Source organism: Hemicordylus capensis, chromosome 15, assembly GCF_027244095.1.
Source record: "Hemicordylus capensis ecotype Gifberg chromosome 15, rHemCap1.1.pri, whole genome shotgun sequence".
Lineage (NCBI taxonomy): Eukaryota > Metazoa > Chordata > Lepidosauria > Squamata > Cordylidae > Hemicordylus > Hemicordylus capensis.
This window is the reverse complement of record NC_069671.1, coordinates 14,908,067-14,925,459: the sequence shown is the minus strand read 5'-3', so window position 1 is coordinate 14,925,459 and position 17,393 is coordinate 14,908,067. Positions and strand designations below refer to the sequence as shown.

At 51.7% G+C, this 17,393-nt stretch overlaps 1 protein-coding gene across 5 annotated transcripts in view; it reads left to right on the top strand.

Annotated features, from left to right (window-relative positions):
* Positions 1–17,036, top strand: part of HECTD4 (HECT domain E3 ubiquitin protein ligase 4) — an 89,206-nt gene extending 72,170 nt beyond the window's left edge. For 4 of the 5 annotated variants that reach the window (XM_053279589.1, XM_053279588.1, XM_053279586.1 and 1 more), the window contains exons 59-76: positions 795–1,000; positions 2,335–2,514; positions 3,112–4,418; positions 4,889–5,096; positions 5,759–5,982; positions 6,521–6,672; positions 7,064–7,170; positions 7,639–7,762; positions 7,958–8,148; positions 8,303–8,449; positions 9,018–9,137; positions 9,285–9,440; positions 10,722–10,825; positions 11,017–11,238; positions 11,641–11,807; positions 12,147–12,342; positions 13,098–13,320; positions 14,059–17,036. In XM_053279589.1, the coding sequence (XP_053135564.1) occupies positions 795–1,000; positions 2,335–2,514; positions 3,112–4,418; positions 4,889–5,096; positions 5,759–5,982; positions 6,521–6,672; positions 7,064–7,170; positions 7,639–7,762; positions 7,958–8,148; positions 8,303–8,449; positions 9,018–9,137; positions 9,285–9,440; positions 10,722–10,825; positions 11,017–11,238; positions 11,641–11,807; positions 12,147–12,342; positions 13,098–13,320; positions 14,059–14,195 (4,171 nt within the window). In that variant the 3' untranslated portion in view covers positions 14,196–17,036. The remainder of the gene's footprint in view (positions 1–794; positions 1,001–2,334; positions 2,515–3,111; positions 4,419–4,888; positions 5,097–5,758; positions 5,983–6,520; positions 6,673–7,063; positions 7,171–7,638; positions 7,763–7,957; positions 8,149–8,302; positions 8,450–9,017; positions 9,138–9,284; positions 9,441–10,721; positions 10,826–11,016; positions 11,239–11,640; positions 11,808–12,146; positions 12,343–13,097; positions 13,321–14,058) is intronic. The other variant, XM_053279587.1, reaches the window with a different exon arrangement.
* The last annotated feature ends 357 nt before the right edge of the window (positions 17,037–17,393 follow it).

The following is a 17,393-nucleotide window of genomic DNA, read 5'->3' as shown; positions in this document are numbered from 1 at the left end:
ACCTTGCTGCTGGTTGTCCTCTTCTTAAGCCACACTTAAATGTTTATAGGGTCTTTTGGAACACCCTAGGTAGGGTTGAGCGTAGGCTAGTGTATCTTATTTTAATTACGTTGCAGGTAAACAATAATAGAACAGTATCAGGAATAGGCAAAAGCACACACATACAAAGAAAGTTCATAACACACAGTCTGACTAAACAAACTTCCCTATGCTGAATTCCCTTTTCCTTGAACTCACCCAATTCTTGATGAGAATCAAGCTTCCTGCAATCCTTTCTTTCAAGGATCTGCAGTGTTATTCCATGAAAGAAACTTCCATGCTGGCTTCGACCATAAGGGAGCAAAACTCCATTGCCCCTCACTAAGCCTTTCCCCACGTGCTTGTCTCTTACAAAGACTGCCCTTCTTGTTCCAAGAATTCCCAACAACCACTCTCTCAGTCCTACCCACCCAGTCTACTGATTGACTGCCCTGGGGTTTCTCCAGCCTGTCAGTTGAGACAAGAGTTCACTCCCTGTTAACTCTTTAGAGGTTGGGGAGGCTGATCACGATGGCGTTTGACGCTGTCCCTATCCACCCCCAGCACAGTACCTCCAGTGACTGTTGTTGGTGTCTAACATAAGTTTCTTTTTAGATTGTGATCCCTTTGAGGGCAGGGAGCTGCCTCCTTTCCATCCTTCCTTCCATCCGTCCTTTTATCTGTATATGCCTCTTTGAGAACTTTTTGTTGAAAAGCGGTATATAAATATCCAACATAGTAGTACTTTGCAAACATGCAACCAACTTCTGTTCTAGCTCCTCTCTGTATAAGGCTCCCTGGGCCCGGATCCTTGTGTACGGCTTGGGCCACAAGGTCAAGAGGAATGGCCAGTTGAACCTCATTGAGGCAGTGTGCTACCCCCGGGACGCTTCTCCAACCAACACCGGCCTGACTCCACCCCCCACAACCAATCAGTATCCTTCAGACATCATCTCCGCTGACAAGGTCCACATCAAACTGGGTAAGTCTTTAAAAATAAACAGGCCCATCTTTGGAACAGGGGATTAGTCACTACAACAGTCACCCTTAACAGTTGGGCCCTGGATATCTGAAGGACCGCCTGCTCCCGTGGGTTTCTGCCCGCTTGACAAGATCATCGGAGTTGGTTCTGCTCCATGTGCCAACGGTGAGAGAGGTTTGGTTGTCAAGCACGCAGGACAGGGCCTTCTCAGTCATTGCCCCCAGGCTTTGGAATGCTCTCCCAGATGCCATCCGCTTCTCAGTCTCCTTGACAGTTTTCTGTCAAAGAAACTTTTCTACTAAAGATGTGGCTCTTCAGCCAGGCATTTGAATGAAAGTATTGTCTATGCTGCTGCTGCTGCCTTGTGTTTTATGTATTATTTTTAATGGGCTTTTAAATTTGTAAATAGAGATATCATTTTTATATTTTTATTATCTGTACTTTTGTATTTTAATTATGCATTCTTTTAGTTATATTGTAAACCGCTTTGAGATTATTTTAATGAAAAGCGGTATATATATATCAAACAATAAATAAACAGAAGACAGACTCCCACTGGAGCAAGATTTCGGAAATTTGAGTTCCTGGATGTGTCTCAGTTTAGCAGAGCAGCTTTGTAAGAATGTTGACAGTGATGAACAATCTTTAAAGTGTGTGTTGATCATTCCAAGGCAGGCCTGGGGTTACTCTTTGCTATGAATTTGGGGTTATTTCCTTCTTGTAAATGCTGCTGGAAGCAAATGTTACTGAAAGCAAGTGGCAGTAGCTACTTCTTCTCCCTCAGTTTGGAGGTGTGTATCCAAGGATGGGTTATTCCTCCCACCTGCTCAGAGACCGGGCCAATCAAAAGAAGACACATCAAGCCAGTAGGAGGGATCAACCCCTCAGATCCCCTCAGAGGGATCAGCGCCTTCAGGCTTTGCCCTGTCTCGCTTGGAGCAGGAGCTATTTGTGTTAAATGCTCAGTGTTGAAGCAAATTTGTTGCTGTTAAGGCATTTGTTTGTTCTTCCCAACGATCTATCCCATTGTTTGTCCCAGCTGTGAGTCAGGGGAGAGAAGAGATGGTGTGTGTGGCTTTTGTCTCAGCCTGATCTTCGCATGCTGCCTCCATTATGGCCGCGTGGGCCGGCAGTGTGGAGAAAGAGGTGCCTCCCTCTCTCTCTCTCCAAGGATTCTGTGACGGCCTCGGCCACTGGCTCGATGTATCATCTTTTGATTGGCCCTGTCTCTGAGCAGGTGGGAAGAATAACCCACCCCTGGATACACTCCATCCTCCTGAGAATGGCCTTTCAGGTAAGTGACAATGTCTCAATCCCTGTGGGTCTCATTCAAGGAGTTTCGCCCCCTCCGGGAGCTGTCCTCGTCTTGCACTCCCTGCCGCTGGAATTCCCGCTGGCCGTGGCGTTTGCTGAACAGCTGCTGACCTGGAAACTGGAAGATGGCGATGGGAAGTCGGAAGAGGAGCTGGATACGATCCCCGCCTCAGTTCTCTTGCAAGTGGTGGAAATTCTAGGTGAGAGCAGTGGAGAGACGCAGCCCGGAGGGAGATGACGCCACACAGGAAACAGTGGTGTCGAAGCAGCCTCTGAGGCAGGAGCTGCTTTCAAACACAAACCACCCCCAAACTCCTACGTGAAGGAGAGGGAACTAGCAGTGTGTGGGATTTAGACATGAGGGTCTCCATTCTGGCAAAAAGACTTATTCCTTGTCTTGATGCAGAGATCCAGTCCCTGCCAGGCAGGAAAGCACTGCTCCACCAGGGGCTGACATGGGCTATGTCAGGGAGGAGTTCAAGACCAGCCATAGCTTCTCCGGTGGCAGCCGGTGGGCCCAAGAGTTGGGAGACATGGCACTTGTTGGCTACTGCTTTCCTCTGGAAGTAATTGGTTGGTTTGTTACATGATGTGGGTGGAGTTGGATGCTATCTACTCCACTGGATGGCGTTTTCCACAGTACAAACAGCAAAAGCACATTCCTGGGGTCGAACTGTGTGCTATTGAGGTAGCTGTACTCTAACCCACCTCTAAATAGAACATGCTACTCTGAAGTCTCTCTCCCTGGTCAAGTGTTAAAATGCATGAGTCCCACTGTCCTGTTTCAATGTCTTTAGGGAATTTCCTGTGGACGACCAGCATGGCCGCCTGCGTGAAAGAGCTGCTTTTCCACCTCCTGGCTGAACTGCTTCGCAAGATTCACAGCCTGGAGCAGAAGAAGAACCCAGCAGGCTTGTCCTCCTCCATTGCACTCCAGCTGAACCCTTGCCTGGCCATGCTCATGGCCCTCCAATCTGAACTTCACAAGCTGTACGATGAAGAAACCCAAAACTGGGTGTCTGGAAATGCCTGCGGTGGCGGATCTGGGATGGGAGGAGCTGATCAAGGGAGGTTCTCTACCTATTTCCACGCCCTGATGGAAGTTTGCCTGGCTGTCGCAGAAGTGACCCTGCCCATCAACATGAGCATCACAGCCAACGTGATGTCGTCAACCAGCGGCCCAAATCTAAGCGATTCCTCCTCCTCCTCTTCCTCCTCTCCCGGGCAGACCCCCCAGAGCCCAAGCCTCCTGTCAAAGAGGAAGAAGGTGAAAATGAAGCGGGAGAAGACGTCCTCTTCAGGGAAACGGACTTCGTCCCGAGCTGCTGAAACCGACACTGCGCTCCTCAGCATTGGCGGGAGCAAGCCGGAGGACATGTTGTGGTTCCACCGGGCCCTCACCTTGCTCATCATCCTCAGGCACCTGACCAAGAAGGACCCCCAGGGGCTGGGTGTGACCAACGATGCTGTGGCGGACGCTTGCCAGGCCTTGGTTGGGGCGACGGCTCACAGCCGCTTGCTGGTGATTTCTGGGATCCCAACCCACTTGGAGGAGGGCACCGTGCGGAGTGCCATCCGTAAAGCATGCAACGCTCACGGCGGCGTCTTCAAAGACGAGATCTACATCCCGCTGCAGAAGGAGGTTCCCAAGAAAAGCAAGGACAAAGCGGAGGGCGGGGAGTGCAGGCCCGAGCTGGACAAGCCCATGGTCTCCAGCAGCGTGGACAGTCTGGACATGAGCAGCTCCAGCAGCGTCACGCCGGCCATGAGCGTCAGTGCCTCCACCTCCACCAGCCAGGCCTCCCTCTGCAGTTCCCAGGGCATCTCGCGGACGATCAGCGACATCTCTGTGGACCAGTTCCAAGCTGGCCTGGAGATGGTCATCCCGCCGGGGCTGCTGGAGCCGCATGTGGTCTCCAGCCAGGAGAGCCTGGACCTCTCGCTCTGCAGCACCGGGAGTCTGGGCAGCCTCGGCAGCCTCGGGGAGCAGCTCGACAACGTGGAGACCGCCTCCGTGTCGGATGTGGGGTCCATGTACACCGTGACCTCGCTGGACAGCCAGTCAGTCCCCTCGAGGCCCATCAAGGGCTTTGCAGTGGTGGAGGTAACGCCTTTTCTGGGGGAAGGGGGCCCACCAATTCTAGACCCCCATTCTTGGGGGATGGGGAGGGCTGAAGGGGATTCAGAGAACCAGCTCTGGTAGCTCTTCGGGCAGCCTGAAGACATTTGTTGCAGCCTGAGCTTTCACAAGGCAAAAGCCGACTTCGTCAGCGATGTGTGAGGCTCTGGTGAACCCAACAAAATCAGCTCTTGCCTTGCAGAAGTTCCAGTCGCAACAAATTAGTTGGCCCTTAAGGAGCCACAAGACTCTTTCTCTTGTGTTTGCTGCAGCCAACCAATACGGGGACTCTTCTGGAAGGTGAGGCCAGCTCTATGCTCAGAACAGATTCTTTGATAGATTGGCAGATTTCATTTGGAGCCCTAGGAGCAAAAGAAGAGTTAACCATTGATTGGCAACAAGAACTCGTTCTGCTTCGTATTCACACCTGAATGTGTGTGTTGTTGTGAATGCAGATAAGGTCCCGGGCCAAGATTGAAAAGATCCGAGCTAGCTTATTTAACAGCAGTGATCTGATTGGCTTATCAAGTCTGGATGGGGAAGATGAGCTCATGGAAATGTCCACGGAGGAGATTCTGACTGTCTCAACTGTGAATCAGAGTTTGTTTGATACGCAAGGGAGTCCTGCGCTCGAAGACTACTTCAATGACAAAACCATCAAAGGTGTGTGCCTGCCCACATTTAGCAAGGTGTGTGTGTGTGTGTGTGTGTGTGTGTGTGTGTGTGTGTGTGTGTGTGTGTGTGAGAGAGAGAGAGAGAGAGAGAGAGAATGAATGAATGAATGAATGAATGAATGAATGAATGAATGAATGAATGAACTTCAATTTAGTGAGGTCTGTGCAAAATAAAATCCTAATGGATTATGCCAGTATTGGAAGACAAGCCAATTTCACTGCCCTGCTAGAGTTTAGACACCCATCCTGCCTACTGGCTTGTTCTAGAAATACAAATACGATGAATATTTATCTACCGCTTTTCAACCAAAGTCCTCAAAGCGGTTTACACAGAGAAATAAATAAATAAAATGGCCCCATGTCCCCAATCTCAAAATGAAACATAAGACAGACCCCAGCAACAGCCACTGGAGGGATGCTGTGCTGGGGATGGAGAGGGCCAGTTGCTCTCCCCCTGCTCAATAAAGAGAATCGCTCCTTTTAAAAAGGGGCCTCTTAGCTCAGTTTGCAAGGGACAATATATTCGCCACTTTTCAGCGTTGGCTCCCAAAGGGATGGAATTTAAGTGTTGCACAACAAAAGGGAAAGCTGTTCTCAGCTGGCTTTCTTAATATTATCCTGCTGTGGTGCTGCAATTTTTATTTGTTCTAGGTGACAAACTTGTCTCAGGTGCTCGTGAAGTCCTCACTGAAATTTTCAAAAGCTGCCTCCACTCTGAGCAAATGCTGAGCTTGACGCCGGCAAAACCAACCAAAGTGGCTGAGATTTACCTGAGCAAAGAGCAGATCAATGCCCAGACACCCGGGAACCTCCTGCACACTTTCTTCACCAACGTCCGGCCCCCAAAGAAGGTCCTTGAGGATCAGCTCACCCAGGTTGGCATGGAATATTGTGTCTTTTCCTTCCCTGTCCTTAACTGAGTAAAAAAGTCCTACAGTTGGCAGAGCCAGATGCTGCCACCTGAAACATTATTTGCAGCTGCTTGCCCTTTATCATTGATTTTAAATGTGTAAAACTGCTCCGGGGATTTTACCGAAAAGTGCTGGGCGTAGATGTGTTAATAAATAAGGTTCTGCCAGTCACTGGGAGAGGCAAAGACCTACCCAGATACAGAAACTGCTCCTTGACAACCACTGGAAACCCTGTGTCCATATGCCCATCCTGCCTCCTTTTTAAAAAAAATTGCCCAGGTCTCTCTGCTAAACTTATCTTTGCAGCCTAAAGTGCTACAGATCTGCTTATTCACTCACTCACTCACTCACTCACTCTCTCTGAAGGTGCTGAGTTCAGAAATTCAAATCCGTTTTCCGGGCTCGTGGTTGTATATTTGTCTCTTCCGCCCAGCCTTGCTTTCATGGTATTTCTCCCGAGTGCCAACTTGTGGGTCTTTTCTTTTCGGCGCTGCGCGGGTAGATCCTGAGGAAATACGGGGCTCCCAAGCCAAAGCTTGACAAGAGCAAGTACAGCAAAGTCGGCAAAGAGCAGCACCCGGTGAAAGTGGTGAGCACCAAGCGGCCCGTCATGAAGCCGCCCGCCAAGGAGAAGGCTGTGTTCAACAGTGTCAGGTGAGAGCTTTTCGCCTTCCGGGACACGCAGCTCCACTGGAATACCCCTTGTCTATTCCAAAGGCATTCCACTTCAGGTCAGCACTCCACTGGCACTTACCTAAGACGCAGGCCGCAGGCACCAGGACTTCCGGGTTGTGGGAAGTGGGGCATTTCCTTGCCACCGCCGATGTTCCTCTTGTTCTGTAGAAGGGCAAGCAATGCTGTTTTCCCTCCATGGGGTCTTAAATTGGCGGGACAATCCCATAGCAAAGAAGGTGGGAATGGGGGCTGTCATGCAAACCGGAGGACACTTCTAAAAAAAACCAAAACAACCCCTTTGGGATCCTGCTGTGTTCTCTGCAAACACAGGCCGTGGAATTGTCTGACCTGAAGCTTTCCCCTAAATTAGCAGAACAGCTTTGAGTGAGAAGAAGCCGACAGTGAAGCCGAAATCCCCCGAGAAAAGCAAGCCTGAGGACAAAGACACGGACAAGTCGCCCACCAAGAAGCAGGAGGGTAGCTACCCGTTGTTTGGGGTCTTTACATGGGTGGGGGGGGAAGGCTTCACTGCTATCCTACTCCAGCTGATACATCCATGGTGTCTGCAGCCAGGCCCCGTGTGTGTCGGACTTCATCTAGCCGAGGGCTCTCCAGTCCCACTCCTTGGTGTGTTCTGGTTCTTTCCCCTCAAAAGGGAATATCCGTCTGGCTTCCAGGGGGCATTTTGCTGCCCAGGCCACATCCGAGTTGGCTTTTCAACGGCCCTTTTGCAAGAGGTTGTCCTTCCCGGTTTTGCTCACGTGAACTAGAATAGGACGTGTATTAAATGTTTCAGTGGATCGATTCCGATCCAAAGTGGGCTGTAAGTGTGATGCTGGTGGCAAGAGGGCACACGACACACTGCTGCAGGGGTGGCGGGGTGGGGAGTTGACCCGTCTCTGAGGCTAGTTTTTCAAACCACTGCTTGACTGCTACCCCTTTCAGTTCCTGAAGAGAAGTATCTGACGCTGGACGGGTTTCACAGATTTGTCATTGATCGGGCAAAGCAGGATATCCGTAGTGTGTGGCGAGCCATTCTGTCGTGCGGTTATGACCTTCATTTTGAAAGGTGAGGTCTGGCTTGGCAGTGCGGGGAGAGCAAGCAAATAATGCCTAACTCACAGGCCCCCTTTCACTGCCCCCCTCACGCCCGGGGGGGGGGGGCTCCCTTTGCAACTTGCTTGTTGGGAACATTTCTACGAATGCAGCTGGTCAAAGGCCACAGGCGACTTTCTTGATGTTGCGACCCCCTCTGTTGCCCCAGGTGTGCCTGCATCGACACCAGACATGCTCAGAAGGCCTCCCGCAAGTGGTCCTTGGAGATGGATGTCGCCCTGGTCCAGTACATCAACCGACTCTGCCGCCACCTGGCCATTACGCCGGCGCGGCTGCACCCCCACGAAGTGTACTTGGACCCTGCCGACACGGCTGACCCGCGAGTCTCCTGCCTGTTGAGTACGTGCCTGAGCTCGGAGTTGGGCAGCCCTTCTCCCGAACGGGGTGCTCTGCTGAGGTGGAGAGGAGGAGGGCCACGGCTCCCAAGGGGAAGGCTCTTGGCCTCCCTTCCCGGCCCCGCCCTCACTTCCTGACACCTCTGCTCCACTTGCAGATGTTCCCATCGAAAGCCTTCGCCTGCGCTTTGCACTACTCCAGTCCCTCAACACCACTTTGGAGACCTTCTTCCTTCCGCTGGTGGAGCTCCGGCAGACCGAAATGTACACCAATAGCATCGCAGCCCTCTTGCAGGAAGCTAAAGGTGATGAGGCCTGTTACTTAGGTTAAGGGTGGCACGGATGTCCAACGAAGGGTTCTCTCTCCCCCCCACCCACCCCAGTATCCTCAGAACGGCTCTGTGCGGTAGGGTTAGGCTGAGCAAGTATGGGATGAGTTCGAGTTCACCTCCCACTGAGTTTATGTAGGGATTTGAACCCAGGTCCCACCACTCCTAGTCCAGCGTTTCAAGCACTACACCAGTTGGACCTCTGACAAGCTGACTCTTGAAGCAGGACTAGTTTTGTGAAGGAAACCATTTCTAATACAGGAAACCATAACTGTTTTAACATCCTGGGTGGAACACATGTAAACAGTAGACCGGTTTCCTTTGCTCCCAAACTGTCTCGCCCAATCCACAGGCAATAACGCAGCAGCAATGTTTCTGTCATACAGGGAAAGTAACCTTTCCTTAACCTCCTAAGAGAGAGAAAGGGGAATACAGTCGTGACCAGAAATCTGAAATATTTCTGATGACCCAGCAAGTACTTAAACTGTGGCTCTCGCTGAAAACTGCTGTAACTGAAAACTGTGCATTGTGTCTGTTTCCTTAGGATTCATTTTTTACGACACAAAGGTGACTGTCATGAACCGCATCCTCAATGCCACTGTGCAGAGAACAGCTGACCACGCTGCTCCAGAGATTACCCTGGACCCCCTGGAAATTGTCGGAGGTATGGTGGCTTCTGTTTAGGACTCTTCCTGCAGGCAGTTTTCTGTTTCTGACAGGGACAAAGGGGATACGATCCCATAGCTGCTGGGATTCAAATTCCCTCCCTCCCACCCAGAGCTCAGTGTTCCTCTCCCCCCACCCCACACAGGAGAGATTCGGTCTTCGGAAAATTCCTACTTCTGCCAGGCTGCCCGACAACTGGCCTGTGTCCCCTCTTCGCAGCTCTGTGTGAAATTGGCCAGTGGAGGGGACCCCACGTATGCCTTCAACATTCGCTTCACAGGCGAGGAAGTCCATGGCACAAGTAAGGCTGGGCTTTGGTTGTCGTCATTTCCTTTGAGAGTTCACAAATATTGACCGCTCTTGCAGGTCACAGGGGTGTGGTGATTGGAGAAAGCCGATGGAAAACACGGTATGTGAAACCCATCTTGGCCTACTTCAGCTAGGAGGTATCATCAGGTACCCCTTGCAGCACCCTCAGAATACTTTCTTAGAATAATCTATATATATAATTCTCTAAGGCATACCCATGGCTAATCCCGTGTATGGCAGCTCTTGCGAGAGTTCACGAGCAGAAGCATCGTAGTGATTGGGCAGTGGGGATTCCATATGCAGATAGGGAGGAGGAGCCTGTGAGAGCAGAAGCACCATGGTGATTGGGCAGTGGGGATTCCATAGGCAGATAGGAGCAGGCGGTGCCTGTGAGTGTTAAGGTCACTTGGAATACAACTGTTACTGGTTGGAAGATGTTCTTGACTGTAGAGGAGAGGAATCTATAGAGGGGGGTGAGTCATGAGAGAGGAAAGAGCCCCTTCAGGAGAAGGAGGCTGCCACTGGGCAAATTAGATGAGGAAACAAGATGAACAAGATCTGTTGACTCAGGAAGGAAGAGAGAGAGCGCGAAAGAAAAGGGAGGGGAAGAAAGATAGAGGGGAAGGGAGGAGAGAGAAAGGGAGGGGAAGAGAAAAAGAAGGGAGGGTGAGGGACAGGCCTGAGCCTGTCAGTGGCCTGAGGTGAACAAGTGGCCATGGTGGTGGCGGCAGCAAGGAAGGGCCCAGTCAACTATTGCCGCTGTTTGGGGCTACCAAGGCCACTGGTGGAGGGAGGCAGGCAAGGGATGGGCCTGGGCCTTTCAGTAGCCTGAAGGGAATAAGCGGCCATGGCGGTGGTGGCAGTGAGGAAGGGCCCAATCAGCTGCTGCTGTGGGGAGGAGCAGATGTAGGGCTCGGGTGAGGAGGTCTCTGGGGATAGGGGGCTGCAAGCTTGGCCAGTAGGCACCGGCGATGCTGCAGCCACAACCAAGAGGGGTGAGGGGGGTGGAGTAAAGGGGTGGAGGAGTGACCAAGAGGGGTGAGGGGGATGGAAGCAACCGGATGCAGGAGGAGGAGCAGGAGTGCGGCTCAGGTGAGAGTGAAGAGACCTCTGAGGTGACCGGGGGGGGGCTGTGGCTGGGGGTGAGGGGAGCAGTCCAGAACTAGTGTGCAGATGCTCTGCGCAGGTTAAGCTAGTTGGCATTGTTTTCTCACGTTTAATCCCGTGTCCCAAGACCGCTGCATCTCTCCTTGTCCTGGTTTCTTTCTTCCAGGTGGTTCTTTCCGCCACTTCCTGTGGCAGGTCTGCAAGGAGCTCCAGAGTTCCTTGCTCTCGCTCCTCCTGCTCTGTCCCAGCTCGGCCGTCAATAAGAACAAGGTATGCTGTCCCCCGAGGTGGGAGAGGAGAGCCACTTTGCTTGGCAGCACCCTTGCAGCTGTGTCCCGGAGCAGGTCTCCCCCTGCTGCCGGATGTTGCGGGCCAACGTCACTTGGTTGGGCTCCCAGGGCCATCAAAACCCCTCCCTGGTGGCCTCTGGCCCCCAGGCTAACGCTGTCCTCTGTCCTCAGGGCAAGTACATCCTGACACCCAGCCCCATCAGCTATGGGGAGGAGCAGCTGCTGCACTTCTTTGGGCAATTGCTGGGCATTGCCATCCGGGCAGATGTCCCCCTGCCCCTGGATCTCCTACCCTCCTTCTGGAAGACCTTAGTAGGAGAACCACTGGATCCGGACGTTGACCTCCAGGAGGCTGACATCCTGACCTACAACTACGTCAAGAAATTTGAAAATGCAAGTATTGACTCATGCTCTTCCCTGGCCTTGGTTTCCGTTTCCATAAAAACTGCTGGACAACCAGTAGCTGAAAGCGCCCCTTCAGCCAAGGTCTTTTGCGGATGGACAGAAGGGGTCTAGAAGAGGTCTCCCCAGCTTGCCAGCTTGCCTCAGTGGCATCCTTGGGAAATATAGCTGTAGGGAGAGTGTCTGGAGCTGTTGCATTGTCCCAGGGCCCAGAGAGAGGAGGAAAGGAAGTGTTCACGTCTTGTAAGAGTTGGGGAAGGGGAGTCCTGGACCACACCCCCTACAGGTCCTGGCTTCACCAACCCTGGGTGGGGCGCAGTATCCCGGCATTTGTGTTGAGCTGCTCTTAAGCCGAGCCCGCCTCCGTGACCTCCCTTTTTGGTGCCCCTCTAGCTCAATGACGAGACGGAGCTGGAGGCCCTGTGTGCCGAAATCGGTTCCCAGCACCTAGCGATGGAGAGCCCCGATTGCCCCAACAAGCCCAGCTGCAAGTTTACGTACCCAACGATGACGGGGGAAGAGATGGAGCTGTGTGCCCGAGGCAGGCACATCCCCGTGGTGTGAGTAGCAGAGCCCCGTTGAACCAAAGGGGTGGGATGACTCGGCAAAGTGGAGGGCGGGCGGGGGCGGCGGCTGCATGGTGGTAGCGCAAGTCAGGCCAAGGGTTTCTCAGGCAGGACATGGACACAGCTGGGGGAAGTGCCACGCCAGGGGGCAACCCAGATTCGTGGCCAGGGAGTGGAGTTGATAGAAGTTCTGACTGGGGTACAGGAATGGGGAAGTATTCAGCAAGCCCTTCCAAGGGCTCCTCAGCCAAGGAGAGAACCCACTCCCCTCATGCCCTCTGCAAATGTGCTCCGTTTGCATACCCCATGTCCCCGATGTCTGCTCCTTACCAGATGGGAGAACAAGGATGTCTATGCAACGGCCATCCGGAACCTGAGGTTACGTGAGCTGCAGAACCCAGAGTGTGTGACGGCCGTGAGAGCCGGCCTGGGCTCCATCATCCCCCTCCAGCTTCTGACCATCTTGACCCCCCTGGAGATGGAACTGAGGACCTGCGGACTTCCCTACATCAACCTGGAGTTCCTCAAGGTACACTTGTGCTTCCCATACGGCAGGACAGGACCTGATCCGCTGGGGATGACGCCAGCCCAAGGTGTCTGATGAGACCACAGTGCCTATGGAAACCAGGGGGGCTGGTTCAGATGATCCAACAAGCCACCATTCCTAAACTGGGAATGTGAGCCAGATAAGCCCTGAGCCTCTGTGCTTCTTCCCCTTTCCTCACTTCATGCCCCCCAGAATCCTAGTTTGCTCAAACCCAGCTCCACTTGTTGTCCAAATGACGACAACTTGCATCTTTTCAACGAAAGATCTCAAAGTGGTTTTACCCAGTAAAACAACAACTAAAGATGACCTAGAAGCTGTGGGTTAACTGTGGCTTACCAACTTGGAAATGAATCCAAGTGTCTTCCTGTCCTCCCATCTTGGCTTGTAGCCACTGCTCACACCTTGTGCTCCACGTCCCCTGAAGCCGGGAGCTGCGGTTGAGCAAGCCACGACTCTCAGGTCACAGCTCTGTGCCCGAGCAGAGGAGGAAAGGGGAAGCAGGAGAGGGCAGGGCATCAGCTCAGCACTGGTCTGGCTTCCATCCCCAGCTAGAAGGAACAGGACCCAGAGGGCGAGAAAGGCCCGCCTCTCTCTCTCTCTCTCTGGCAGAGAGCTCAGGTCTGCCTCAGGAGAAGGCAGCTTCCTAGATTCAGGGCACCCAGCTGGGTGAAAGGAAACCTGTTCCTTGGGGTGTAACTGCATCCATCCTTCCTTCCCTCCTCTTCTGCTGTGGGCAGGCACATACCATGTACCAAGTGGGGCTGATGGAGACCGACCAGCACATCGAGTTTTTCTGGGGGGCCTTGGAGATGTTCACGCAGGAGGAGCTCTGCAAGTTCATCAAGTTTGCCTGCAACCAGGAGCGCATCCCCTTCACCTGCCCCTGCAAGGATGGGGGGCCAGACACAGCACATGTCCCGCCATACCCCATGAAGATCGCCCCTCCTGATGGCACTGCAGGTAAAAGCGGCTTGGTGTGCATCTTTGGGGGTGGGAAGCAGGCTGGAGATCCTAAATCTCCCCAAACTCAACTCACACTAGAAAATGCAGAGTAAGGGACTGGGGGGGGGGGTAGCCCAAAATACTATGTATTTAGGGGACTTTGTGACATTACTTTGGTTTCCAAAGGAGTTGAAACAAATGGGTGAGGAATCCGGCTTCACTTCTGGTGGTTCTCTTCTTTATTCACTTGTTGCATGGGGACGGTGGGACTGGTAGTCCAGCAGCATCTGGGAGCCCCAGTTTGAGAGCCTCAGTCTTGCTACCTTTAGACACCACCTTCCTGCCAAAACTCTCCACACACCTTATAATTTAAGAACAAAGGCTTACAAAGAGAGAGAGAGACAGGGGAAAGGGGCAGGGAGGGAAGGAAACCGGCCAATTCAGATCCCCCCCGCTGGGTCTTCAGTGCTCTCTTCAGCCGTCCATGTCTACACAGAGGACATGAGCCGCTTGGCTTATCTATACACAGCTTTCCTGGCCAACTTTCAGCAGGGCTTCCATTTCAGAGAGGCACGGGAGAGAGCGGCCTCAATCTCGAGCAGTCTCGCCCAGGTCGGACCCAAGAGGGCAGCTTAAGCGTTGCCCGCTGCCATGGGGGTCTGTCTGAAGCCAGTCCACAGAGAGGAGGCAGAATGTCGCCCTGAAGGCATGCTCGGTAGCCACTGAACCATTCCTCTCCTCTGTGGCTCTTCACAGGTTCCCCAGACTCGCGCTACATCCGTGTCGAGACCTGCATGTTCATGATCAAACTTCCTCAGTACTCCTCCCTAGAGGTCATGTTGGAAAAGCTGCGCTATGCCATTCACTACCGGGAGGACCCTCTCAGCGGCTGAGCTGCTCCGTAGCCAAGCGACTCGGGGGCACCCCCTGCCCAGCGGCAGAAGAGGAGCAGCAGCCAATGCCGCCCTGCAATCAGGCGGGAGTCGGCCGCGGAGGCTTTCCTCCAGACAAGCGTGGCTGCTGGAAGGCTTCCCTTTTGTGTTCATAGACTTTCGTGGTGGACGGATTGTCTTTGCTGCCTTGTCTGTGAGATATTTGTAGGATAGCTTTAAGTACACAGACTGATGTTCACCAATCTTGAGATCCTCACATTTCTTTCGTAATTAGACGCGTGTTGACTTGCCAAACGGAAATGTGAGGCCAAGGCTTTCAAGGTGGTGGTCTCCCCTGCCGACATTGCTGAGTGCAAAGATGAACCAGCTCACAGCTACTGGAACCCACCTCTTCTGTTGCGTTAGTGTTAAGGAGAAATCTCACGGGGAGGGGGGGGAGTATGGAAGGCTCTTGCTTTTTGCCAGAAGGGGGTGGGGGGGAGATCAGTATCTTCACAGCATTCCGTGTATCCAGGTTTTGAGGACATGAAGCTGATCAGTTCATGTTTCCACAGAGTCTAAAAATTAATGAGTCAGAAGATAGCAGGTTCTGCCCCATTTCCTTTCGAAATGCAACAGACCTGCCCTTGGCTCGCCACAAAGCCCACAAGAGCCCTGCTACGTTTTTGTGTCCAGAAATGATCAAAGATCTCCTTAACGTGTGGCATCCCAAAAGTGGGTGGAGGGAGAAGACAAGACTTCTAGGAGGAGATTTTACTCTCCCATGGTACTACTCTAGGCAAGATCCACTCAGCCTTGCTGTTTTGTGACCTGCCTTGCTTTTCAGTTGGGGTTTCTGTAGAAAGCTGGTGCAAAGCCCTCTGAAACCACCGGAGGCTACACAACAGCAGAGTTTGATGGAGGCTCCTGTGTCTGGGCCGAGATGCACCCAGCAGCAGAAACACACATCAAGCACGCACATTTCTTTTTCCTTGACTAATGTGAAGAGAGTTGCTAGATCAAGCCATGTTGAGGTTGCTCTCGGTCCTGGGACTCCTCTTGGAAAGATTGCTGGGTGTCCTGCTTGGCTTGGTGCTATCTATGCGTTTAAGTGCCAGCACTTAGTTCAGAGCTTGTAAAGACCTCCCTGCACCATTACAAGCTGTAATCCAAGGCTGATGAGAGTGAGCAATTCTGGACCGTTTTGCTTATCTGTAGCAATGGGAAACCTGTATTTATTGTATATTACTGCGAATATTGGCAATTATTAGAGCTGAACAGTGTGTGGATGGAGATTGTTGGAGTGAATGAAGAGATGGGTGTTTTTAGAATTAGTTGTTGGTGCATAAAGGATCCAACTTCCATTGTCAGAGAAGAAAAGCCTACATCTGTGTAGGAATCCTTTTTTAAATCTCCTGCCCATTTTCCAGCTGAAGTGGGCTTGATGTGTCAGACAAATGTTGTATGGTGAGTTTACAAACACCCAAGAGAAACCCAGACAGAATGAAGAAGGCAAGAAGTGGCCTCAAGCCATCCATGAAGGACATTCTGGGATGTCTGGAATGGGTGCCAGAACAACCTTGCTTTATGGGAATGTGGCTGTTGTGAGTCACTCAGTTTCTCTTGCGGGAACTTCTTGTTCAATCAAATACCTCGCAGGCCTTTCCGTTGCCACATCGCTAGCTGCGAATAGAAGGGGAAGCCATTGCTGCCGGGCCTGCTGCTCCCTCCTAGAGGGCATAGGCGAGTTGGTGGGCTCTGTGCTGCAGCCCTAAAGAGTTTGCTGTAAAGTGACTTGATGTATATTTATTCTGATTATTTATGGTTGCATTTAACAACAGAAATTGTCCTCCATGGTGTTTACACCCCACCCAGTGTAAATGGAACTTCTTTCTGGGAACATTTTGTGTCCAAATAATCTCACGCCCTTCATCTGCATTGTGGATTTGTTTGGAAGAGCAGGCAGGAACAAGCTGAAGGATGCTGCTAAGAGGAAGCAAGTTGTGAGGTGGGGGCTGGATTTCCTGAATCTGACTGCTCCTTGCTCTCTGAATGAACACTGACTACTCTGTCTGCAGTAAGAGTCTCTCGCGGCATACTTTGGGTTCTGACTTTTGTTTTCTTTTAACTTGAATATTCATCCTGAATGTAACGCTGTCTAAAAAACAGCATTGAAAATGGATGTTGAGACATTTGGGTTTAAGCTTATGTTGAACATCCATTTGGTATTTATTACTCACTATTAAGCAGTTTAAGTGCTCTTGGTCAGGTAGCAGACACCCAGCCAGAAGAGAATTCCTACTAGCCCCTTCACGCGCGTGTCTCGGTCTCCTGTGGCCCTTAATGCTTGGGCCGGAAAAAGAGAACCCCCGTAAGAACCCCCAAGCTGCATTCACCCACAAAAATCTAAAGCAACTTGAGATGACAGATGGCAGGCTGCCTGCTCTCCAGCTCATTTTGGGATACGTTAATGCACTGTAATTTTTATTTGTATTTACTTACAAATGTGTAAATATTTTGTACAAAAGGAAAAGGTGAGCCAAGGGCCGCCATTCCTCTTGGCCAGGAGGAACTCTGTGCGTTTCTCCTGCCCAAGGGAGATCAGTGGCTGAGCTGACAAGCGTGTGTTTTGTTGGCCTTTTTTAATTTATTCTCTGCTCATCACACCCCGGTTTGACTGCAAAGGTCTCCCCTTAGAACAGTTCTCCCTTCTCAACTATATCAAAACTACCACCTTAGCTTCCTCTGTAAACCCACCATAGTGCTTTGCCCTTGGGAATAACAACACTGCGTTGCCACTTGTTTTTAAGAACTCTCTCTTTGGCTTTTCTTGTATTTAATAAATGCTTACTTTTGGTGGAAGTGTCCTTAAAGCTGCTTTGTTCTTGGCCTGATCTTGGCGTGCGTGCGTGCGTGTGTGTGTGAAAAGGGAAGATGCACTTCAGGTCTGGGTTCAGAATCATGCAGAACTAGCATGTCTCGATGGCCCCAACACACCTACAAAGAGTAGATTTCAGATGTTCAAACAGCTGTTGGCTGTGCTATCTATTGTGTACTTGTAGAAGAAAAGGGGGGGAACTCCACAAGATTAAGAGGTATCTGATTCCACCTTGATGCTCTGTTACGTGGATCTTTTCCTATTTGTCTGCTGAAGAACATCTGAAGTACTCTAAGGCAACGCCACAACTTGTCCCGGATGAGGCTAAGGGTCTGAGTCCT